Source organism: Nicotiana tabacum, chromosome 22 (genome assembly GCF_000715075.1).
Source record: "Nicotiana tabacum cultivar K326 chromosome 22, ASM71507v2, whole genome shotgun sequence".
Taxonomy (NCBI): Eukaryota; Viridiplantae; Streptophyta; class Magnoliopsida; order Solanales; family Solanaceae; genus Nicotiana; species Nicotiana tabacum.
This window is the reverse complement of record NC_134101.1, coordinates 76,125,633-76,151,509: the sequence shown is the minus strand read 5'-3', so window position 1 is coordinate 76,151,509 and position 25,877 is coordinate 76,125,633. Positions and strand designations below refer to the sequence as shown.

General features: G+C 40.5%; 1 protein-coding gene across 1 annotated transcript; it reads right to left on the bottom strand.

Annotated features, from left to right (window-relative positions):
* Window positions 1-313: 313 nt before the first annotated feature.
* On the bottom strand, window positions 314-1,501 carry LOC142175939 (uncharacterized). The gene is made up of 2 exons (XM_075242950.1): window positions 863-1,501; window positions 314-757 (listed from the first exon to the last, which is right to left on the bottom strand). Exons 1-2 carry the CDS (start codon window positions 1,499-1,501, stop codon window positions 314-316), a joined length of 1,083 nt encoding a protein of 360 aa, XP_075099051.1.
* Between the last annotated feature and the right edge of the window lie 24,376 nt (window positions 1,502-25,877).

The following is a 25,877-nucleotide window of genomic DNA, read 5'->3' as shown; positions in this document are numbered from 1 at the left end:
ATCCTCCTGTAAGCAAAAATACCTGACGGGCAAGTGAATGTGATCTTCTCAACATCTTCTGGGGCAATGGGTATCTGATTGTAGCCTGAGTACCCATCCAAGAAGCAGTAGCATCCATGTCCAGCCACTTTCTCGAGCATTTGATCAATAAAGGGAAGTGGGAAGTGGTTCTTTCTTGTTGCATAATTCAACCTTCTATAATCAATGCACATTCTCTACCCAGTGACTGTTCTTGCGGGGATCAATTCATTGTCTTCATTCTTCACCACTGTCATGCCCCCTTATTAGGTACAACCTGCACTGGACTAATCCACTAGCTATCAGAGATGGGAAAAATTACTCCCGCATCTAGCAATTTGACGATCTCCTTGTGCACTACCTTCTCCAAGTTTTTGTTCAACTTGCGTTGGGGCTGCACCACTGGCTTGCTATTTTCTTCCAACAGAATTTTGTGCATGCAAATGGCTGGACTGATTCCTTGAATATCAGCTATACTCCAGCCAATGGCCTTCTTGTGCTTTTTCAGTAGCTCCTCCAGCTTTTGCTCCTGTGTAACTGTCAAGTCAGCAGAAATAATCATAGAAAAATTATTAGTTTCAAGAAAAGCATATTTCAAGTGAGTGGGTAGGACTTTCAATTCCACATTAGGCTTAAAAGCCTTCTCTTTTAGTTTCTTCTCATCAACCACTTGATTCTCAGTTTCAAGAGCGTCATCCTCTTTCTTTATTTCAGGATCTTCATCCTCCACTGTGCTAGACTGAGTAATACACCTTTATAGAGTATCCCCCACAAGCTTGTCAAACTTGTATTTTTCAGCCAATTTCCCAACAACATCTAGCTTGAAGCACGAGTAGGCAGACACCTCATCACTGGGATATTTCATCATCCCCTTCATCTGGAATACCACTTTTTCATTGCCCACTCTGAGCATAAGCTGTCCCTCATAGATATCAAGGATAGATCTGTCTGTACATAAAAATGGCCTCCCTAGAATTAGAGACACCTCCTTGTTCACCTCCATATCCACCACAATAAAGTCTACGGAGAACACAAACTTTTCCACCCATACTGGAATATCATCAATGATTCCCTCAGGTAAAATGGTGGTCTGGTCAGCCAATTCTAGGGACACTGGTATTGATTTGCTCACTCCAAGCTCACCTTCCAGTTTCCTGAACACAAATAGATGCATTATATTTATAGATGCACCAGAATCACAGAGGGCCTTGTCGAATTTCTCACTCCCCAACGAGTATGGTACGATGAAGCTTCCTGGGTCCCCATACTTTTGGGGAATTTTGTTTTGTAATATGGCACTACAATGGGCATTTAACTTGACCACTGTTGTCTCCTCTAATTTTCTCTTACTAGACATGATTTCCTTCAATAACTTTGCATAAGCAGGCATCTGAGTGAGTACCTCTGTGAAGGGAATTTTCACATAAAGTTGCTCGAGCATCTCTAATCGCTCAAAATATTTGTCAAGTTTTTCCCGCTTCATATTTTGTGGGAATGGTAGAGCTGGCATATGTCTACTTTCTTCAATCTCCTTTTATATTCCGCTACTCTAGCTTTTCTGATCTTCATTCTTTTTCTCTTCCAGTATATTGGTCTGTCTGTTCACCACCTCTGGTCTTGCTTTCACCACTAGGTCAACCAATGTTCTTCCATTTCTTAGAGATACAACTTTGATTGTTTCCTTTGGGTTCTTTTAAGTGTCGGAGGGTAAAGTCCCAGGAGCCCTCTCAGATAACAAATTTGCAATCTGTCCCAATTGTCTTTCTAAATTCTGAATGGACGTGCCCTACTCTCGGATGGATGTGCCCTGAGTCGCAAATATTTCATCTGATTTGTTGATGAATGCATTCATGAGATCTTCCATACTAGACTGATTTGGTTGTTGTGGCTGGTAATGCTACCTCTGCTATTTTTGAAAACCTGGTGGTCCTTGACCGTGGGGTCTAGGATTATTTTGCTGCCATGAGTTCAAGCTCCTAGTAGGTGAAATCCACGAAAAACCTGGATGTCTTTGACCCATAACATTATAATTGTTCCCACCTTAGTAGTTTCCTCTATTAAAGTTCCCCACTGTGTTGACTTCCTCAGCTGATGCTTGACACTCATGTGTAGGGTGTCCCATTCCACAAAAGTCACATGCTGCTTGTGGCTCACTCTGTACCTTGGCCAATGTCAGCTTTCTTATCTCCTTGGCCATGGTGTCTAGCTGGGCTTGCATGGATGTGTTAGAGTCTACCTGGTGAACCCCAACTGATTTTCTTCTGTCATTACTCTCAGCCGTCCACTGATTAGCATCCTCAGATAATTCATCAAGGATTAAGACAACTTCCTCCGACGTTTTCTTCATTAGTGGACCTCCACACGTAGTATTCAGAGTTCAATGCGAGGACGGTGTTAGTCCATCCCAAAATTTTAGGAGTTGCATCCACAAATCAATTCCATTGTGCTGACACTTTCTGACTATCTTTTTGAATTTTCCCAAGCTTTGAAAATCGTTTCTGTCTCCTTCTGGCAGAAATTGTGGATTTCCCTTTTGAACTTCCCTGTTTTTGCAACTGAGAAGTTCTTGTCAAGAAACTTCTTGGTCATATCTTCCCATGTCCTGATCGAACATGTGGGTAAGCTCCGAAGCCATTGCTTCACGTCATCTTTCAATGAAAAGGGGAATGCCCTTAAGTAGACTGCATCCTTTGATACTCCATTGTATTGGAAGGTGTTCATGATTTCTTCAAAGTCCATCAAGTGAGTGATGGGATATTCGTTCACCTTCCCTCTAAAAATGCAGTTGTTTTGGATAGTTTGAGGCAAACCTTGCTTAAATTCGAAGTTGTTTTCTTCTATGAGTGGAGTTCTGACACTTGACAGTCCTTGATTGTAGACTGACCTAGCATAGTCACCCAATGATCGTCCAGGCCTGGGTGATGCATTCTCGAACTAATCTTCAACCAAGGGCCGGTTTAGATTGAATCTTCGACCCCCATTATCTTTGACAGTCTCATTAGCAATTTTCCTGGCTGTTTCAGCTGCTATTCGTGTAGCTTCTTGTTGTGCTTCCTCTCTTGCAGCTAAGTTTACTCCATCATTCTTTTTGTTTTCCATGGTATCTTGAGTCGAAGTTTGACCTAAGAAATTTTCTGTTAATTCTCTTTCTTTTCTCAGTTGTCGCAGGTGTTTCTCCAACTCTGGTTCGTAGGGTATCACTTCCTTTGAAGAGGATCGAGTCATTCACCAGATAAACCAAACTTGTATCCTGCACACAAGTGAGAAAACATGAATAAACTAAAGTAAAAATTGGTTCCTAAATTAGCACTAAAAACTATTTTAAACACTATTGATTGCCAATCCCTGGCAACATCACCAAAATTTGACGAGCGCAAAATACAACACAAAATTATTTCGCTAATAAAAGATAGTATAGATTAATTATCGTCTTCATAGGGACTGAATTTAAATAGTATTCAAATAATCTCCAGTGGATTACTATCCAGGAAAATTAACACTTGATTTGATGACTATAACTATGATTAACTACTAAAAATTAAACAAATAACAATTGATCACAAAAGACAGCAGATGAGCAACAGAGAAATATCAATGAGAGGAATAAGGGTATTTGACTAGATAGGTGCAAGATAACTGACTCGGGATCCAATTCATGAGTTAATTCACTCTCTAATACGGTTGATTCTCATGAATTCAACTGATAATCAGATTATACTTGAAGTTAATGTTACTCTTTCGATTAAATGTTAATTTTAGTAATTAATCCAATTGAAGCATGGTAAATAATTGCAACATTAAAACGATGGTTATGATCTAAAGGGTAACTTATCATGAATATTCCCCTATTTTCTAGTTAGATTAACAATTCAAGAGGCTCTTTCGATTACATATTTGAATCACGAATTTAAAATAGAGGAAAATATGTGAAGAAATTCAATATCAAACTCATCTTTCGATTAAGCAAAATAATAAATAACTCCACAACACAAATTAAAGCTCCATCAATTAGTTCTAACAATTATCAAGAATCAAATCCCTAATCAAGTTATCAAAACACCGTGTCTGTCAACTCCCTAATGGAAATTACTCCATAGCAATGGAGTAAGACATCTCAATAAGGTTCAAAAACAAAGAAAACATCAATTCTAATGATTCGATACAAACTCCCGTATTGCACCGATTGTAGGTTTAAATATTGATGAATTCTTGAGTCTTCTTGCCTTGGTTCATTCTCCAATCTTTCGTATGTCAAAAGTCCCCTCAAAATTGTAATTTCTTTATATTTATACCATGTAAAAACAAGCCCGGACGAAACTACCCTTTCCTAGCTGAACTAGGAGATCACTCTAACATTTTTGCACACCTGCACCACGCCACGCCGCGCTTGTGGGGAAATCCAGAGAACTTCCCAAAAGTCTGTTAGACCTATTTTGCACTGCCGCGCCGTGCCTCATGGTGCCCCATGCTGCGCGGCTGTGCTTTTTTATCAGAGTAAATTCATCCATCCATTTTTTGACATCCAGACTTAGTTCTCAACCCCCCGAACGTGATCTCGATTTAATTTCTCGGGCTTCTACTCAGACTTCAAAGCTTTAACTTGTTCGATTTAGCTCCAAATTACCTTAATAGCTCGGAATCATTTCTTGCAAGGCATAAAATATGTAATAGGTGTAATTCACTACCATTTAAGCTCAAACACATAAAATGCAGTAATTAGAGTGCAATACTACGGCTAGAACACGAGTTTCTAGCCTACCATCAACTACACAATGGAGTAGCAAATTTATTCAGTCCATGGCCAAGCCATCAACAACAACAATGATTACAGAGGAGTTAAGGGCTTCAAACTCAAATGCTTCATCATTAATAGGCTTGAGATTATTGCTAACTCAATTTTCAATGAAGACAAAGCTGCCAAAAAAAAAAAAAAAAGAAACGCATCAGTAAGCCTCGTTGAAGTGACACAAAATTCACCATGACGAGTTGGAGCGCTATTCCTATGGCATCTCTATTATCCATGCTGAATTGAAGCATCGTACCATTGGCACCGTGAAATCCATAATTTTCTTCTTCTTTTTGCATATTTATGGAGGAGTGCGAATGGTCTTGATACCCCTAGGAAGATGCATTGCTAGCGAACCACTCGTCTCTTTGTTGCGGCTTGGCGAGAGAGACATATGAAGTGTCCTTTCACCCTCGGCGACAAAATCCCTACTCTTGGAGGTTTGGAGCAACCATATTTCATCAGTGGCGAGCGCGACATGTACCATATTGCATCATTACAGGATGGCGAGGATGACAACTGGAGTAGGCCTTTCCAACTTCGGCGAGCAAGCACTTGGCGCGTCTGTGCTGCTTTAACTTCATAACATTTCATGCTGTAATTGAAAAAAATCATATCTAGACCTAGGAATGTCCAAACTTCAATCAACTTGGTTTTACAGAATCAAAACTTTTACCACAGCGACATATCCAAAATTTAGGGCCAAATTCCATCAGGACAAGTTGGAATGAACTTTTGAAGGCGATCCACAAGTCTGTCATTTCAACTTCACAGCACTGCACTTTATCATTGGAAATTACACATCTCAAACTAGGAACGTCCAAATCATGAGCCGTCTATGCCATAGGAAAGAAAATTACGAGACCTGCAACACCTGAAAATATCGTGGCATGAATCCTTTTAGATTGGAAGCAACATTATTTTTTATTCTCTCCTGATGTCTACCTTGCTGCGTTTCAGATTTGTGCACTCTCATAGAGAAATTCATATCTCGTGTTTCGAGTGTCCGAATTGCGAGCCATCTATAGTGTTGGAAAGAAAACCCCGAAACTCACAATATCTGTAAATACCATGGCAAAAATCCTTTCAGAATGTCTGCCATAATATTTTGAAGTTGCTGCATACATCTGCTGCACTTGATTTCCAGATTTGCGCACTCTAGATAAAAAAAATTATATCTTGGGCTAGGAGTGTCGAAATCACAAGACGTTTGCCCCACTGGAAAGAAGACTCTGAGATAAGAAAAATTTCAAAATATCACAGAAGTATTCCTTCCAGATTGGCCGTAGCAACTTCTTGAAATTGATCTAGACGTCTGCCTTGTTGCTTTTCAGCTTTGCGCGCTCCAGTGGAAAAATTCATATCTCGAGCTAGGAATCTCTAAATTTTGATCCGTTTGAGCTGTTAGAAAGTAAACTCATAGAGATGCATAACATATGATCATGGCAGAAATCCTTTGGGGATAGAAATAGAAAATTCTCAAATTGCGACCTAGTTGTAGTAAACTTTCAGATTCGTGTAGTTCCGGCAAAAAGAATCGTATCTTGAGCTAGGAGCCTCCAAATTGCAAACGGTCTGTGTTGTTGAAAATTAGATATCCAAATATATAAAATATAAAATGTTAGGGGCAGAACGTCTTTAGATGGACCGCAGTAATTTTTCGTCGTCCGTTGAGCTTGCTTTCCAGCTCTATGCTCACTGAGTTGTCCTACAAATGTTTTTTTTTCCTTCTTGAAATTGAATCTACAGTCTTGCGTGTAGTAACTTTAGCTATCATGATTCACAAATCTTATCTCTTCATTTATTTCTTTTGCAGACCTGCAAAGAAACTCAAAGGGTCAAGATATCGGACTGAGGTGTCATACAAGATGCAGAGCCACCCCTTCACCAACCGTTGTACTTGATTTTTTGATAATCTTGAAGTTCATCAATGGCGGCTCCCATGGTGATTGAAGGTTTTTCAAGAGAGACGACTCTCATATATGGGACCTTTAACCAACACTTGTACAAGAGAAGCAAACTATCATGCTCGAGGATTAATAATAAGATACGTGGTCAAGAGATCATCACAACTACTGAAGGCGAGAGACGTACATTCAGAATGTCGTATTAAATGTGGAGACGTCATATAGACTTGGAAAAACATTTAAGACGCGTCAACAACAAAGCCTAGTTGATGTTCATTTTCATTGCTTAGGCTTTTGTATAGGATAATGTCTGATCCCTTTCGCCTCCACATTTTTGGATGTATCAACTTTGTAACATTGAAGCAATAAAATATCTTTTACACTTCAATGAAAATTGTCTTATTTTTCGTATTTATATATGCCTCTCTACTTGAAAGAGTTAATGTGATGATCCCATAAGCCAAACCCTTTTTTTTAAACTCATGCAACTGAACTTAGAATGAAACTCTAAGTTGCCTGGGTACCTCAGTGAAGAAGATCAAGTCATAACGTAGTTCAGAGGGGTAATTTTTTTTATTTTATTTTAATGTCCTAATTTTTTCCTAGGCCGCCTCTCGCGAGGTTTTCAACCTAGCAGACTTTTATTTTTGGTCTTAACTTTTGCCTAGGCCGCCTCTTTCGAGGTTTTCAACCTTGCATACTCTTTTTTTTGGCCGTATACAATTTAAACTCATGCGGGCCAGGAGTGTAGCAACATGCAGTGTAGGTTCATGTGTCAAGGAGCGCATCAACATGCAGTTTAGGATCATGCATCAAGGAGAGAAACAACTTGCAGTTTAAGCTCATGCGTCAAGGAGCTTCATGAATTATAGTTTAGGCTCGTGCATCGAAGAGCATAGATGACTTTCATTGGAAGTGCTGCTTCAGAAATTTGCCGTTGATTGGACCAACTCTGAGACCATCCTTATCAACGATGTTTTATGCGCCACTTGAATATGCTTCTTTCACAAGATATGACCCATCCTATTTTGAAGTAAACTTGTCGCCTATGCATTTATTGAGGATTATAGGTCTTCGAACAGCTAGGACCAAGTCCCACTTGGAATGATCATGGTCGCAATTTATTGTTGAAGGCTCTAGCTAATCGAGCTTGATAACACTCCAATTTTTGTTGTGCTTCCAATCTTTTCTCATCCAATGCCTCTAACTTTGTTAGGCGAAGTTGCGCATTCTCTTCGGACGTGAGTCTTTCTTGGATTGCAATCCGCAATGATGGAATTTGTTGCTCTAGTGGAAGGACTGCTTTTACGCCATACACCAAAGAGTAAGGAGTTGCTTGTGTAGCAGTTCTGAAGGTTGTCCGGTATGCCCACAAAGCTTCACCGGTTTTCTCATGCCAGTCTCTCTTGTTCTTTGCAACAACTTTCTTCAAAAAGTCACCAAGCGTCTTGTTAATAGCTTCAGCAAGGCCATTGACGGGTGCATTATACATTAAAGACTTATGTTGCTTGAAACCAATTTTCTCGCATAGACTCCTTACGAGCTTGTTGTCAAATGGCGTTTCAGTGATTATGCATCTTGGTATGCCATACCTAAAAATTATATTTGACTTGATAAAATCGGCAATAATTACCTTTTTTACTTCCTTGAGTGGAACAACTTCAGCCCATCTAGAGAAGTAGTATGTGTTAGCCAATATGTACATTTGTCCCTTTGATGACTTTGGAAGCGGTCCAACAATGTCAAGTCCCCATGCATTAAAAGGCCATGAAGCTACAGTTGGATGAAAAGGCTCTAGAGGTTAGTGGATATAGTTGGCGTGGAATTGACATACTTGACATATTTTGGCATGTTCCATGCAATCCTTCACCATTATCGGCCAGTAGTAGCCCATCTTCTTGATGCGAAAATGGAGTTTAGGATCAGATTGGTGTGCTCCACATGAGACAGAATGTGCTTCCTCCATCGCTTGGCGGGCTTCTTCTTTGTCAATACGTCGCAAGAATAGTCCTTCAAAAGAGCGGCGAAATAATGTCCCCTTATAGAAATGAATCGTGGTGCCCTTCGCTTGATGTTTGTTCTTTGTCGCGGATCCTAAGGTAACTTTCCATGTTCAAGGTACTCTATCAATGGTTGCCTCTAATATTCTTCTTCAATCACCTGAACGGACGTATGATGACTTTCGTTGATTTGATGATCAAGAAGTCTAGGAATGGCCCATCGATGACACACATGTACCTTTGTTGACTCATTCTCTCCACGTGCCATCGTCATGGCCAAGTTAGCCAAAGCATCAACCATGAAATTTTCTTCTTTTGGGACGTGGTTTAAGAACACTTGGTCGAAACTTCCAAGTAAACCAGAAGCATATCAATGGTATGGCAAGAGATCTTCCTTCTTTACCTCGTAACTCCCCAAAAGTTGGTTGATGATTAGCTTAGAGTCGCAGTAGATCTCCAACTGTAGAATCTTTATGTCTAATGCCATTTCGAGACAGACGAACAAAGCTTGGTATTCTGCGGCATTGTTGGAGCATGTTTCGCCTAAAACAAAGGAGAATTGAAAGACTTGTCTTTCTGGAGAGATCAATACAACACCTGACCCCGCACCGTTACGACGTGCAGATCCATCAAAGAACATTGTCCATGGTGGCGATTCTTCAATGAACAAAACATCTTCATCTGGAAACTCATCAGAAAGCTCCCATTCCGCCGGAAGAGGGTGATCAGCTAGAAAATTGGCTAGTGCTTGTCCTTTCATAGCTTTTTGAGGTGTGTATGTGATCTCATATTGGTTAAACAATATGGACCATCTTTCTAGGCATCCAGAAAGAACAGGTCGAGTCATCACGAACTTCACGGGATCTGCTCGGGAGATGAGTTTGATGGTGTATGCTTCAAAATAATGCCTTAACTTCTTTATCGCATAAAGTAACGCTAAGAATATTTTTTCAATAGGCGTATAGTTCAACTCAGCTCCTATTAGAGTTCAACTGAGGTAGTAAAAGGCTTGTTCCTTTCCATCCTCATTCTCTTGAGAAAGTAGTGCCCCAAGTGAACATTCATGTGCCGCGATGTAGAGTATCAATGCCTTCCCAAGCATTGGTGCCCCTAACACTAGCGGATTTAGCAAGTATCTTTTGATGCTTTCAAAAGCATTTTGACATAACTGACCCCAATAAAAAGGGATATCCTTCCTCAGTAGATGATTGAAGGGTTGACACCGTCCGATCAGATTAGAGATGAACCTCCGGATGAATGCTATGTTTCCTTGGAGGCTTCGAAGCTCCCTCAAGTTCTTTGGCTCGGGCATTTATTGAATGGCATCAATCTTTGCGGGATCAACTTTGATTCCATGATGATGCACAATGAAGCCAAGAAACTTTCCCGAGGTAACGCTAAATGCAAATTTTAGTGGATTCATCTTGAGGTCAAAATTTCTTAACCTTTCAAAAACAATTCGAAGGTCTTCAAGGTGGTAACGCCTACTCTTCGTCTTCAACACCAAGTCATCGACATAGCACTCAACCCACTTGTGAAGCATGTCATCAATGATGTTTTGCATTGGTCATTGGTAGGTGGCACCAGCATTCTTCAAACCGAAAGGCATCACTTTGTAGCAGCATATCCCTTTTGTAGTTCGAAAAGCAGTACACTCTTCATCTTTTGGAGACATTCTGATTTGATTGTATTCGAAGGACCCATCCATGAATGACATAACTTCATGCCCTGTTGTAGCATCAACCATGAGTTCAATAATTGGTAGCGGAAAGTCATCTTTTAGACATGCCTTGTTTAGGTCTCGAAAGTCAACACAAACACATATTTGACCATTCTTCTTCTTGACAGGTACAATATTCGATATCCATGATGTATACTTCACCTCTCAAATAAATCCCGCCTCGATGAGCTTGTTGACTTTGACTTCAATTTGTAGTACTAGCTCGGGTCGAAACATGCGTTGTGACTGCTTCACAGGGCGCACTCCACTTTTGATCCCTAAATGATGAACAACTACCTTTGGACTAAGACCAAGCATTTCTTTATACGACCAAGAGAAGACATCTTTGTACTTGGTTAATAACTTGGAGTATTCCTCCTTCTCTTGAGGTGTTAGAAGCGCACTAATGAAGGTGAGGCATGGATCTTTCGGAGTGCCTAAATTGAGTTCCTTAAGCTCATCCATAGTTGATTGCCCGCCATCTTCTAGTTGAGGGGGATACTTTTGTACTTCATCACCAATGTCAAGGCATGGAATATCTTCCACAGTTATGTGATAGGATGTTTCCACAAAGTCTGACTTTTCTCTTTGACTTCCTTGGATGGTCGGCATGCCTTCTTTCTCTTTATCTGCTTCTTTACGAGTTTGGCAAGTGTAAACAATTGTTCTCCTTTTCACCTTCAGTGGACCATCTGTGGATATTGACAAAATAGACTTTCTCTTCATACGTGATGGGAAAGCACTACAGATTTCTTTCTCAGCAACAACTTCAAAATGACCCCGCTCCTCATGGGCTTGCTCCTTCTGTATTGACAGTATCTTTCCAGATGGTGACTTCTTTGTGGTTCCTAGGTAACAAAATACGGAGGTCTTTGAGGTAGAGGAAACTTCCTTTAGATTTTTGGAAGATACACGTTCACCTTTGTGACTTAGCCTTTCAAACACCGAGACCCAAGGGGTTGAGCCTCCAATGCGATCAAACATTGAATCCCGTTGTTTTATTTTCTTGCCCTTAACTTCCTTCATCTCCTCTACCGAGGTGTGTTGTGATGAAGTTATATTTTTACTTCTCTTAGCTGAAATGCAAAGAGGCTCTGCCAAACTGAATCCCAACCCAAACTTTGGAGTGGCGACGTAGTGCCCTTGCTTTCTCAACTTCATTTGGGACTCATTGAGCCCATGTATCTTTTCACCAGTGACTTCGTATTTGAGTTCTCCTAGTCTTGATGGATTGGAGAAGTCATAACCAGACTTTTCCAGCAGTATGAAGGCCTTAGGATCAAAGTACCATTTTATTTATCATCTTAGAGATTGCCTTTAGCAGACTCACAAGTCACGGATGGTATTTGTGCAACTGGGACAGTCATATGCTCCTTTAGATCTTATATCGCTATGTGACTCATTTTCTTCTTTGTAGTACATTCTTCTAACAAATGTTGTCCTTTCTTTTGACGCTCACGTGGCACATAGCGGAAAACCAGATGCTCCTTATCAATCTTCGTCTGTATGTAACTTTTAGATGATGATAGCTTAATGGAGATTTCTTCCGTTTTCCTGACACCAGTCCATTGAGCCTTATTTTTTGATTTTGAATTGATATTGACTTTGTCAACTGATGACGGTTTCTTCACACTCGGTTCACAAGAACCTAGATAGAATTTTACATCTGCAAAGTATGACTTTGTCACAGTGAAAAGATTGATGTCTGCATCAATTTTGACTATCTCTCCATCTTTTCTGTACTTCAGACATTGATGCAAAGTAAATTATACCACCCCATTCTCATGAATCCAAGGACGCCCAAGCAGCAAGTTGTATGATGTTTTAGTATCTATGACGTGAATTAGGGTGTTTGACTTCATCTCACCAATGGATAATCCCACGCGGATCATACCTATGGCTCGTTGTCCTCCTTGGTTCAAACCTTGGATTGTTAGGTTACTTTAGGATAGCTCATCGATAGAGATCCCAAGCATTTTTAGCACCATCCTTGGCATGATGTTGATAGACGAACCATCATCAACAAGTACGCGATTGAGATGTTGTTCCCGAATGGCCCATACAATGAACAAAGGTCTGTTATATGGCTTAGACCCCAACAGCAAGTCATCATATGTGAAGGAAATTGTTGCACAACATGTGACTTGTGTTTTCATTGGAGCAAGCTCATCATTGCTTTCCTTTGTTTCATCAGTACTAGAAACTACATGAGTTGCACCAACGTGACCTCCATGAAGGAATTTTCCAGGAAATAATTCATTCAATGTGATGGGCTTTCAGAACTTCGGCGATAAGGCACCGTTAATCTTCTTGCTAATACAAGATTTGATAATTCTTGATGGTTGTAGCTTATCCACATTGCTTATTTTTGCTTTTGGCTTATGAAGTCGTAACCTCAAATTCAGTTATGTTGTATCGTTAGGCTTATATGGATTAGGATGATATGGGATCACCCCCGAGTATGTGCATGGTAAGGTTACACGGCGATTTGATGGCCTTGGAATGAATCTTGGCACATTCAAGAATGAATGTATGTTTAAGTGGGGGAGGATGTAACAGCCCGACCGATTGTTTTCAACATTGGCACTCCATTCAGCTGTTTAAAGTCTTGAGTAGCTTCATGTGCTTCATTTTTACTTGTGTGAATCGTCGATTTTGGTTTTCAGGTGATCCAGGTAGATTTGGAAGAATGACTCTCAACTAGGAAGCTCTAAGTTGGAATAGTTGACTAAGTTTGACTTTTTGTGTATTTGATCCTAGATCGGAGTTTTGATGGTTCCATTAGGTTCGGATGGTGATTTTGCACTTGGGCGTATGCCCGGATTGGCATTTGGATATTTCTTGAAGGTTTTGGCGTTAATTGGCGAACGTTGGCAATTTGGAGTTTTGGAATGTTCATAAGTTTAACTAAAAGTTGACTTTGATGATATCGGGTTTGGATTGTGGTTCCAGGAATTGGAACAGCTTCGTTATGTCAGTTGGAACTTGTGTGAAAAATTTGAGGTTATTCCGAGTCGATTTGATATGGTTCGGCACGAGATTTGGAAGTTGAAAGTTCAAAAGTTCATTAAGTTCGATTCGAGGTGCGATTCGTGATTTTGATGTTTTTATGTGTGATTTGAAGCCTCAGGTAAGTCAGTGTTATGTTATGGGACTTGTTTGCGTATTCGAATGGGGTCCCGAAGGGCTCGGTTTTGTTTCGAATTGACTTCGGACCATTTCAGAGTTGCATGAGATTGCTGGTTTTCTAGTTTTTCAGTTGTGCTTCACGATTGCAGGAGAGGGGACGCGATCACGATAGGTATTTTTGTCAGTCAAGCTGTTTGTTCTTCACATTCGTACTTCAGAGATCGCGTTCGCACTGGGTTGAAGCTTTTAGTTTTCGTGTTCGCGTCTATGGCTATGCGTTCGCATAGTGTTGAGCGGGGTTGGTCAGTCTTGATGGGTTCTTCATCGCATTCGCGATGAATTGTCCGCGATCGCGGAGGTCTGGTAGTGTGCTTCATCGCGTTTGTGAGGGTGTTGCCGCGAACGCGTAGAGTAAAGTGTGACAGTGTGAGTTTGTGCTTCGCGAACGCGAGGCTATGACCGTGTTCACGCAGGGTATTGCTGGAGCAGTGATATAAAGTACTCTATTTCGAAGGTTTGAGATATTTTAGCATATTTTGAGCTATGTAGCTAGGATTTGGACGATCTTGGAGGCGATTTTCACCACATGGATTGGGATAAGTGTTTTCTACTAGGTTTTGTTTATATTCCGTGATTCCATCTTCTTTTTTGGCATTTGATTGATGATTTCAAAAGAGAAATTGAGGGTGTTTTGTCCAAAACTTTCCTAAAGTGAATTTTTTAGTTTTGAACATCGATTTGGAGTTGGGATTGAGTAAAATTAGTATGGTTGGACTAGTAATTGAATTGGATGTCGGATTTTGTGTGTCGGGTTCTGAGGTGCGGGCCCGGGTTTGAACTTTTGGTTGACTTTGAGTAAATGTGTAAAGAATCGACGTTTGTCGATTGGGTTTGCTTCCTACGACATTATTTTATGATTTTGAGCTGCTTTTGGCTAGTTTTGAGTCATTTGGAGGATGATTTGAGCGGGATGGCGCTTCTAGTGTATCGATTTGGCTTGTTTGAGGTAAGTGTCTTGCTTAACTTTGTTGAGGAAATTTTTTCCACTAATTCTCATTATTTGCTACATGTGGTGGTGATATATATATATATGAGGTGACGAGTGTTTATGCATGTGCCAGGGTTAATCATGCTCGGGGGTAATTATACTATAAATTGTGCCTTGTAGAATTACGTGACCTTCTTGCTTCATGTCTTACTTGACTTCTAGATTACTAAGAATATGAAATTCAATGTTGGAAACCAAGATTTAGTTTACTATAACTTGATTAAAATTTGACAGAATGTCGTGAAACATTGAAGTGTCTATTCCGGTCATCATTATGCTTAATCACTAATACATTGCCATGACCATTGTTCTTGATATATTAGATTCTATACTTGAGTTGTAGATCATTTTGAGAATTGTTGAAATACTTGAAAAATAAGGTTCTTGAGGGTTTATTGAACTATTGCTGGCTTGAAAGTTCTAATTAAGGTTTATTTGGAATATTCATTTAACCACTCTCCTTGAGGTTATTTATGCCTCCTACCTTTCTTGTCATTGATATACATATTCTTGGTGAGGAAGAGTGTAAAGCACGAAGGGAGGTGCCATACCATTTTGTATATATTATCATGCGAGGGAGAGTGTAAAGCACGAAGGTTAATGCTGTGCCATTTCATATATTTTATCATGTGAAGAAAAATTTAATGCATGAAGGGTGATGCCGTGCCATTTCATTTGAGAGTAAAAGCACGAAGGTTGATGCCGTGCCATTTCATTTATATTATCCTGATCTCATTTATATTATCATGCGAGGGAGAGTGTAAAGCACGAAGGGTGATGCCGTGCTATTTCATTTATATTACCATGCATTTATGTTATCATGAGTTCATGAAACGAAGGGTGTTTCCGTGCAGGCGAGGACGAGGGACATGCATTACATTGTGATATCTTTCCTTGTGTATACATTCATTCCATTACCTGGAATTGTTACCGTTGCACCTATGTTATCTATGTGACTTGTCATTATTGTTCTGTCTTTGTCCTCTATCTTGATTGTTGTTGTGTTGTCTATACCTTCTATATGTTTAACTTGAAAGATCATACTTTCCTTCCTGGTGTTATATCTACATCCATGTCGTATCTATTTTGTTGCACTTTAGTATAAGCCTTCTACCATGGTAGCCATTTATGCCTCTACTTGTTAGATTATAAAGATCATGGTTTCCCCTCTTATGTGTTATATCTACATCTATGCCTTCTACCATGCTAGTTAGGTGAAATTATGTTCTTCTTTCCTAATGGATATCATCACTCATATGCCTCCTACCTAGTCTATTATTGTTGTCCATATGTACTGCCTTGTTCATCATTGCTACTTGTGTATTTCCTACCTTGTCATTACTGTTATCGGTATTTCTTTCACTCGGTTGGTACTGTTACACGTATATATGGCGAGGATGAGATAAATGCATGAAGGGTGTTGCCGTGCTATTTTATTTGATGTCTTGAGTATATTTCTCACACTATGAAAGTTATGGATTTATTACCGTGATTTGCTGGTTATCGGTCTAAGGAAAATATTTGTCGTGATATTGAGGAATATTAATCGTGGATCTTCTAGAAATCATTTACTGATTCACATATTTGTTTCCTTATACTCTATTTTGTTATGTTCTAGTATTGTTCTATTGCTAGTCTTCTGCACAGTTTATATCAGTGAGTATCTTTTAACTAAAAAATATTGTCACTACTTCACAGAGATTAGTCAAGATACTTACTGAATACATGTAGTCGGTTGTACTCATACTACAATTCTGCACTTTGCGTGCAGATTTTGGAGCGGAACTGCGGGTGATGACGGGGGCTGACTCTGAAGATGTTCATGCCTTCCGGATGTGGCTACTACTTGTCCCTGGGTAGTTCTAGAGTTGAATTCTATTTAAGTACATTTCAAACAGAAGTTGTATTTATTTCATATCTATTTTTGCAACAATCTAGTCTTAGTAGCTCATGTCTTGTACTACTAGTCCTGGGATGTTGTATGGAATCCAGTCATATCATTTGTTGATCACATTTATTTTATTAGAATCGTGTCAACTATTAATTAGATGACCTAACGGGTCGGGTTAGGTGCCATCACGACTAGTGAATTTTGGGTCGTGACAAGTTGGTATCAGAGTACTAGGTTCGTAGGTTCTACGAGTCACGAGAAAGTGTCTAGTAGAGTCTTGCGGATCGGTATGATGACGTCCATACCTATCTTCGAGAGGCTTTAGGGCATTTAGGAAAATTTCCTTTTTTTCCCTTATCGTGTGACCTTGTTTCAGCTTGAAACCTACGATTTTGATTCTTTTTATTCGTTCATATGTGATGTGGCGCGCTCAGTATTTGCTATGCACCAATGATATATGATTCTGCAGATGGATTACGAAGGGCTATGGATGCTTGATTATCATCGCGATGTGCTGTCTAGTCTTATATATTGGGAGGAGATGTAATGTTAAATCTTCTAATCGTTCATTTATGGTACCAGGCGGGTTCTTATATTTGGTTGGTAAGCACAAACTTAGGAAGACTGGCTGGTGTCCTAGCTGTTGTGATTAAGGTGGGTTCATGGTAAGGTGTCGATTTGAGTACAGTCAGTAGGCCATCTTTGGCGTGATGGGTTTGGATCTTGTGTTTCGTATGAGGTTTCCATTCGGTGGAATGCATATATGATCATTTCAGAGCATTTGTGGAAGTTTGCTTGACTATTACAATGATGGGTCAACGCTTGGCAGAGTCTTAGAGTGTTCTATGACCGGTATTGCATGAGTTTATTCAGCTAAATAGCCGTGCCGAATCGGGGCATGTATGAAGATATGGTACTTTAGATTGCCGATGATGTGTTCTATGGCTTCGGGCTAAGTGGGGGAGTCTGCTAATGACGATCAATTTGTAAGATCGTGCATTGTATCAGTTTTCGAAATGAGAGATTGATTGGTTGTTTCTTGGAATAGTCATGTGCTGGTGAAGTACGGGTTTCTTGATGCATATTAGTTGTGTATTGAAGATCAGAGTAAGGTGAGTGGCTATCGAGAAGGTTCTGACGAGTTCCAGGTCTTATGTAGCATTTAAGGACTTTTGAATTTGTGTACGGGTAGGGTTGGGATCGGTAGCGAATGGTGATCGAATCTACTGTAGTTCTATGTCAAGAATGAATCTACATGGAAATATTGGAGAGATGCAAGAAACGACTTCGGATTCGCAGAAGGTTTCATCAGAGCGAGCATATTGGATTGAGTTAGTTTCGGGTTGGCAGTCAGTGTGACTCGGTTGGGTTAGAAGCGATCGGTTCTGATGAATCGATTATGTGTTAATGAGTTCCGAAGAATTCATCATGGTTATGACCATGGCCGAAGTTGGTGTTTGCTACAGGTATAGAAGCTATATTATGTGTGGTGATTTTCTCCTGGATTGAGTTAAATGGAAGGTTTGCAGTTGATGAGATGTTCAATTTGCTCATGGTTTAGAGTTGATTATGAAATTTTTGTAGTTTCACGAGTTAGTATGTTGGAGGCGATGCGCCGTGTGGGGTTGAAAAGTTGCATTTACAAGGTTGCGGTTTAGTTTTGGAGGGAAGGATATGAGTTCTTGATGACACGGATGATTTCAGGTGTTTAAGATTATGCGGGCACTATTTGTTTTCGCCGGAGGAGAGTTCGCCTGTTGGAAGGTGCATTGTGTTTTGACTTGTGGGTATTTTTCTGTAACATGATGGAGTATGAGTGACGTATCATCCATTTGAGTAGCGGCGTTGAGATCGGATATGGAAATTCTAGATACATGAGGTTTGAGAGACTGGATGTTCTTGTTGGCAGACTATTTCTTGATTGCGAATTATGAAGAAATGTTGAGGATTGAGTGATTGATGGCGTGTGTTATGGAAAGGTTTCTATGGACTTTTGGAAGGTTATTTATGTCATGACCCAAAATCCATTAAAGGTCGTGATGGCGCCTAACATTGCCGTTATGCAAGCCAACAGTGATTGATCAACTTATTTACTCATTTTAGTACTTTGAAATCATAATTTTCCTTAATTAAATAGTATGAAATAGAATTTACAGGGTAAATGATAATATTTACACGAACTACAATAACGAACAACCCGTAGGAACCCCCAAAACCCGGTGTCACAAGTACATGAGCATTTTCTAAGGAGTACAATAATAATACAAGATCTGTCCAGAATGTAAATAAGATAGGATAAAATAAATAGTACGAAGGAGACTCAGTGGACTGCGATGCCTAGCCTGAATTGCAGCTCATATAAAGTCTCCTCAACAAGTGCGCCTACGCGCCTAGATGATCACCAAATGTACCTGTCATATCCTGCACATTTAGTGTAGAAGTGCAGCATGAGTACGTAAATCAACGTGTACCCAGTAAGTATCTAGCCTAACCCCGGAGAAGTAGTGACGAGGGGTCGACATCGACAGTTACTAGAGGTCTAATAAAATAATATAATAATTCATAACAGATATGAAGTGCACAAAAATAGTGGGGTAAATTTGTAAATATCATAATCTTACAAATAGTTTTTTAAAGTATAAATTTCTCGATCTTGTATTCTACCTTAATAGCTCAGAAAATGCCAAGTGTCAATATCAAATAAATAAGGAATACCATAAAATGCCGGGCATCAGTGGAAGGTTTATCTCGTGAATATTTAGACTACTAGCAATACAATGCACAATTCTGCCGAGGTTGTTCGGCCCGATCCAGAATAGTATGTACACTGCCGAGGGTCGAGCGCCACGAATCATAGATGCATCTATACTACTGCCTAGGAATTCGGCCCGCTCCACAAGAAAGGAAGGAAGTTACCGAATTACGAGACACGTGTTTACAATACAGTACATGAGCACAGAACGAATATAATCTTTACTGTTTCTCAAATAACTCTCCCACAATTCAAAGTATTAAGACTGGACCTATTATACATATATTTATTTCTAAATCAAATTAAGTTATGACTTAAATTAATTAATCAAGCATAACGAGTTCAAATAATTTAATTATTACATGATAAAGTCCTAAGTCTACCTGGACATAAACATGCTTTAGCTACGTACGGACTCTCGTCACCTCGTGCGTACGTAACACCCACAACTAGTTGAACATAACAATAAATATCACCTAGGGGGTAGTTTCTCCCTCACAAGGTTAGACAAAAGACTTACCTCGCTCTGAAGTTCCATAACCGGCTCCAACGCCTCTCTACACCTCAACTCAAAGCCAAATATCTCAAAACTAGTCAAACAACGTGCAATTCAATCAAAATATACTCCAATGCTCACAATTTAAGAATTTATAAAAATTTCCAACTCCGCTCGAAAAATCCATAAAATCAACCCTCGGGCTCACTGCCCGGATTCCAAGAATATTTGAAGATAAACTTTACCCACAACACCACGAACTCAAATATATAAGTTATTCCAAATTCCATGTCCAATTTCGTGGTCAAAATCTAAAAATACTAATTTTTAGGTTTTCTACCAAAATCCCAAATTTCTACAAATTCTCATGCTTAAATCTATATATAAACCATGTATTTAACTCACAATGTGAAGAAATTACTTATCCCATAATAGATGATAAAGACGACACTCCAAAATTGCTCCAAAATCGGCTCCCATGGACGAAATGAAGTGGAATTTTAGCCAAACCCCCGTTTTAAAAGAACACACTGCCAGCCCGACCTTCGTACCTGCGGTCCATTAGCTGCTTCTGCGGCTCCGCACCTGCAGAAAATCCATCGCAGGTGCGGCTCCCGCTCAACACAACAGTCCCCGCATCTGCGCCCCAAGTATTGCATTTGCGCTTCCGCTTCTGCGGGCCTCAGGCACTTCTGCGCTCGTGCACATGCACGTTTATGCCCGCTTCTGCGGCCCAGGCCTTTTTTCCGCTGCCCAACACCCGGTCCCGTATTTGCAGTGAAATGACCGCAGATGCTGTCCTACCACTACCCAACCATGATCCGTTCCTGCGCTTGCCTGGCCGCTTTTGCGGTGTCGCACCTGCAGCCCATTTTCCGCAGGTGCGATTGCACCAGAACTCAGTCCCTTCAGCAATACAACAAAGTTCCAAATTGATCCACGACTCATCCAGATCACTCCCGAGGCCCCCGGGACCCCGTCCGAACTTAACAACAAGTTCCATAACATAACACGAATGTACTCGGAGTCTTAATCACACCAACCACATTAAAAGAACGAATCGATGATCGTAATCCTTCTTTAAACTTTCAAACTTCGACGAACACATCCGAACTATACCAAAACATTCCGGAATGACGCCAAACTTTGCGCACAAGTCATAAATCACAATACGAAACTATTCCAAGGTTCGAAATCCCAAACGGATATCGATAACACCAAAGTCCACCTCAAACCAAACTAGGAAATTCTAAAGCCTTCCAAATGGCAACTTTCCACAATAGGCGCCGAATTGCTCCGGGGTGATTCGATACTCAACCCGAACATACGCCCAAGTCCGAACTCATCATACAAACCTATTGGAACCTTCAAATCCTAATTCCGAGGTCTTTTTCTCAAAAGTCAAACGTTAGTCAATTTTTCCAACTTAAAGCTTCCGAAATTAGAATTTTATTTCCAAACCAACTTTGAACTTTCCGAAGTGCAATTCTGAGTACACGTACAAGTCATAATACCTGAAGTGAAGCTACTCAAGGCCTCAAACCGCCGAACGATGCGCTAGAGCTCAAAACAACCGGTCGGGTCATTACATTCTCCCCCACTTAAGCATACGTTCGTCCTCGAATGTGTTAAGGACTGCCCCGGAGTTGTCCAAAATCACTGTTTAACACCTTGTTCACCTACCCATGCCACCACAACCCAATTGAACTCATTAGCCCGAGCCAGACTGAAGATCCTCCCTTTTTATTTAGTCGAAAAGCCTTAGAACCAAATTCCAATCTCCAAATTTCTCTACAAAGCCTGATTCTGACATACAAACACTATCAATCACTACACACTGTACCAAAACATGATCGTACACCTTTACTGAATTCACACCATGAACTGCATAGTTCACATGCCTATAATACATCCTCCGACCACAACAACTGAAATCTCACGAATCCGATGCCCGCAATATGCTGTTCCAATTCTCGCAATATTGCCATGATGAAAGAGACGTGTAGAAACTCATAACCACCCGTCGAATCAATAAATCATGGAGTCTCTCCTCCTAACAAAAACCACTACCTCATTCTGAACTGAATAACGATATTTTCTCTTTAATATACCTTATATAAATCTGATTACACTAATTCCAGGTCCAATAAGCTCGTCTCACCCAGTACAAACTGCTCAGGCAATGAGTCACCTCAAACACTGACCAATATCTTATGCAGCACCATCAAAGCGCCAAAAAGCCACCACTCGAATAAAACTCATAAGGAAGAACAAACTCTGACAGGGAGTTACCCAGCCTACGTAATGAAGAAACCGACCGAATAGATGCTATGAACCTACCTCAGGGATGAAAAATAAGACACACGAAATAAGTGTAAGAAACTATGCTCAACATCTCACTGTTGCGGTGTTGAACCCGATCCAATATGACACTGTTGCAGTGTGCAACCCAATCTATACAACATGCCCGTGGCGGCGTGCCACCCAATCCTAACAATATACCCGTGGCGGCGTGCCAACCAATCCACACATATCAATCAAGAAGAAAATGCACATCAAGCTGTAATGCTTATACTTACTAAATACCCGAATATCGACCACAAGCACGCCAAATGCATAATACAAGTCATGGGGAGACAGATAGCACCATACGCTACGAAACCCAAACACAACTAAGGTGCAATAAATGACCTGCATCTTGAGAGCCTTCCTGCTCATATAACACCACAAGCTACATGGGACCCTAACACATGTGCGAATAATCAATCCATCTCACAACCCATATGGCATAATAGAGATTTACATGAAATATATGACGACAGGAATAACATCCAATTCTCGATGACTCCTCCGTAAGCAATGCTATGACGAATGAACACATCTGACCTGACGTAGAGCACATCTTCACATTAAACCCACGAACGGACCTCAAACCGATTCTGATCATAACATACTGGGCCAATAACCTTCTAAGGATCCACAATGGCCCCATTCATGACACACACGAGCAGCCGTCCACTCCGGGCCAACTCCCACAGTTCACAACCAATAGAATAGAGTGCCTTCCAGGCATAAATTCTCACATTAACGATAGTACCAAAAATATCCTTACTTGGTTTCAATCTTTAACAATCAGGTGGCTAACATGTCACACTCATACAAATTTCCCTGGGGGGTACGCTCCCACGACCTTCCGCCCAGGTAGCAAAGTCCGCACATCCATACCACCAACCGTACTAATTCTGTAAAGCAAATCAAGAATCCACAAATAAATACACAAAGCCTCTTACATATAACGCCGTTCTCAGGTGACACAAAAGAAAATGCCAGCTTACTCTGAACATCTGAATTCTTCCCGGCTCATCCGAGCTCATGACATTCTTGACAACACCAAACCACAACCTTGATCCTCAATTTTCAAATTCTCATGCCGCTCACTGCACCTATCATGCCGCTATGCCATAATACAAGTATTCACCATAACCCTTGAGCTACTAGTAGAATAAACACTTCATTGGCTAGAAACATTTCACTTAGCTTATTTCAGAAGAACCAATGCAACACGCAATTGAATTCCCAAACCGTAGAAAATACAAAACTCAAGTCGTGATCTAAACTTCCATGACTCTTCCGGAATCCATTTACACAACAAGGCCATTTAAATTAAAAACCTCCCAAATCAATCAAGTTATGGTGGCTGTCAAGCCCGCACGTACAACCACAAACCACATGTATAACTTCACACACTGAAGGAACTGATCATTGCCACAATCATGCCGATTCAACCATTACTAACCGACCCAACTTCTTTCAATTTACTCTTGACTTGTCTTAGAAATAATAGTAGCTCCATTCACAACATAACGAACTCAATCCGCACTCATCCAAAGTGACTCAAATCGCGATACCATATCGTCTCAATACCCATGAATCATCTCATACCCTTTTCAAGCGCACAATATCATTTCCAACTAGTACGCCCACTCTGCAAGACCTTCCGCGAATATGAAGCTATTTCTCTCTTTTCCTTAATACTGCACCGCATATCCGATGATAACTTAAAACACTCCAAGTCCCGTTCGTCATCCACTGTGAAAACTCACTCCTTAACCACACAACGAACCCGAAATTTTTAGGCACTGCACTTTAATTCTTGAACCCACTAAAACCGTTGTTGAGAGTCACCCACTTTGATCTGGTCCTGAATATAATCAAACTCCAACGCGCTGCTAGCACATGAACACCCTCTCAAAAAACAAAAACAACCGGCTGAATTCTTTTCCTTGTACATCACATCCACAAGAAGCATAAACTCTGTGTCTTCTCAAAACTGCACATGAATCGATAAGGCGAAGTGTATCACACATTTATCAATTTCTTTGCTTGAACTACCCCTGGTGTTTTCTTTCCTTAGTCATAATAACCCACCAATACACCGATAACCAGAAACCGTACAAGCAGACAACTACGCGATCTAATTGTAGACGGTGGGATCCCCCACTTAGCTTTAAGGTACAATCATAAAAATCTAGAACCCACAAAGATTCCTTCTTCTCAATCGCCATGATCTCGCATCGTTAACCCACTAAATTCTCGAAACCTTATGTTAGACCTTTCATAAAACATCCCGAATTATCAGCCACAATTGCCTATTCGACCTTCTGCTGGATAGTAAGTAGAAATCTTCGTAGAAACTTCATCAAAATCATACAACCGCACACCTGTCCACAGGTGATAGCCCACCTGTGAAATTCCATACCGACATATCCCAATGACGTTGCACTGGGTACCACTTCCACGAAATCAATAAAACCCTCCTGAGCCCGTATTCATCCACCAGATGTACAAGTCTGTTCATTCCCTATTGACATCAACTAAAAGTCCGAAAATACATTCCAAAATCGAAGTCATAATGCATCCCAACGATAATCAAGTTTTCACACCCCTCTTCATTTCCAGCAACTCCTTTCTTCCATATTCGATCTTCCTCAATGCAGTAGACACTATTTCAAATAAGGTCAGTAGACCTAGTCACTTTCCACTATGACTCCCAAATCGCTCTGAACTTTATCAAGGCATGTGGCTATCCTAACACAGAATCTACATGCTACTCCGCCACTCACAATTCGGTTAAACCATCTTCTTTAAGTAATTGCTCGACCTTTGCTTTTCATACTTGACTGCTAGTAATTCAACCACCGCGAGACAACTCCCTCCATGTCCTCCCTCATACGTCACTACCCAAATGTTGCCTCAAATCAAATCCATACCTGTAGCACCTGAACTGATAAAACGCTATCGACTCCCAACCTCCTAGAAGATCTTCGTTCTGGAGCCATCAACACTTGAAACACCAATTCGATTCTGAAACCACTACACTATGCTATCTATGACAACCGCTTCTTAGGCACCACTTTCCAACATCCTGCCCCGAAGGTAAATCGAAGAAGACCATAACACCGATGAACCTTAATGCGTTCCAACAAGGACGGCGACACCACATCACAAATGAGAATTCCACCACGCCTGTAAATATCATGTCACGTCACTTCACCAACCAAGGCCTGAACATCCATAGTCCGATTGCCTTTCCTCCGCTAGAATTAAATGTCGAACTTCTAAATCCTGCACCGAGAAATCCTCCTTTTAAGTCATTCACTGCCTCGACACATAGACAAGCACCCTACCATTACACCAACACTGTGTGATAACAACACATAAACACCATAACAATCTGTGCATAGCCTCAAGACCATAGGAAGTACAGATACTGAACTGAAGTGACAGAACATCCTTCCGCAAGGCGACAATAATAGCCCACTCGAACACGTAAAGAGAACATCTTGCACCATAAATGCAGTACCATTACAAATCCTAAATTCCCAATTGATAACAAGTAATCCACGTTGCATAAGATTGAGTAGGAAGGAAATAAAGGCATAAGCTCTAATGGGATCAAATCGCACAAAGAGGAATCAAGAAAGGAAGTGCTCCTAACAGCCCTGTAGCCTCTCAAAGATAAGTACAGACGTCTCCGTACCGATCCGCAAGACTCTACTAGACTTGCTCATGACTCGTGAAACCTAAGTGAACCTAACACTCTGATACCAAGCTGTCACGACCCAAAATC

Coding starts and splice junctions, on each gene's coding strand:
- LOC142175939 (XM_075242950.1), bottom strand. CDS start 1,501: ATGAAGCGGGAAAAACTTGACAAATATTTTGAGCGATTAGAGATGCTC. Junction 758..862: donor TGAAATATCCCAGTGATGAG/GTGTCTGCCTAC, acceptor TGTATTACTCAG/TCTAGCACAGTGGAGGATGA.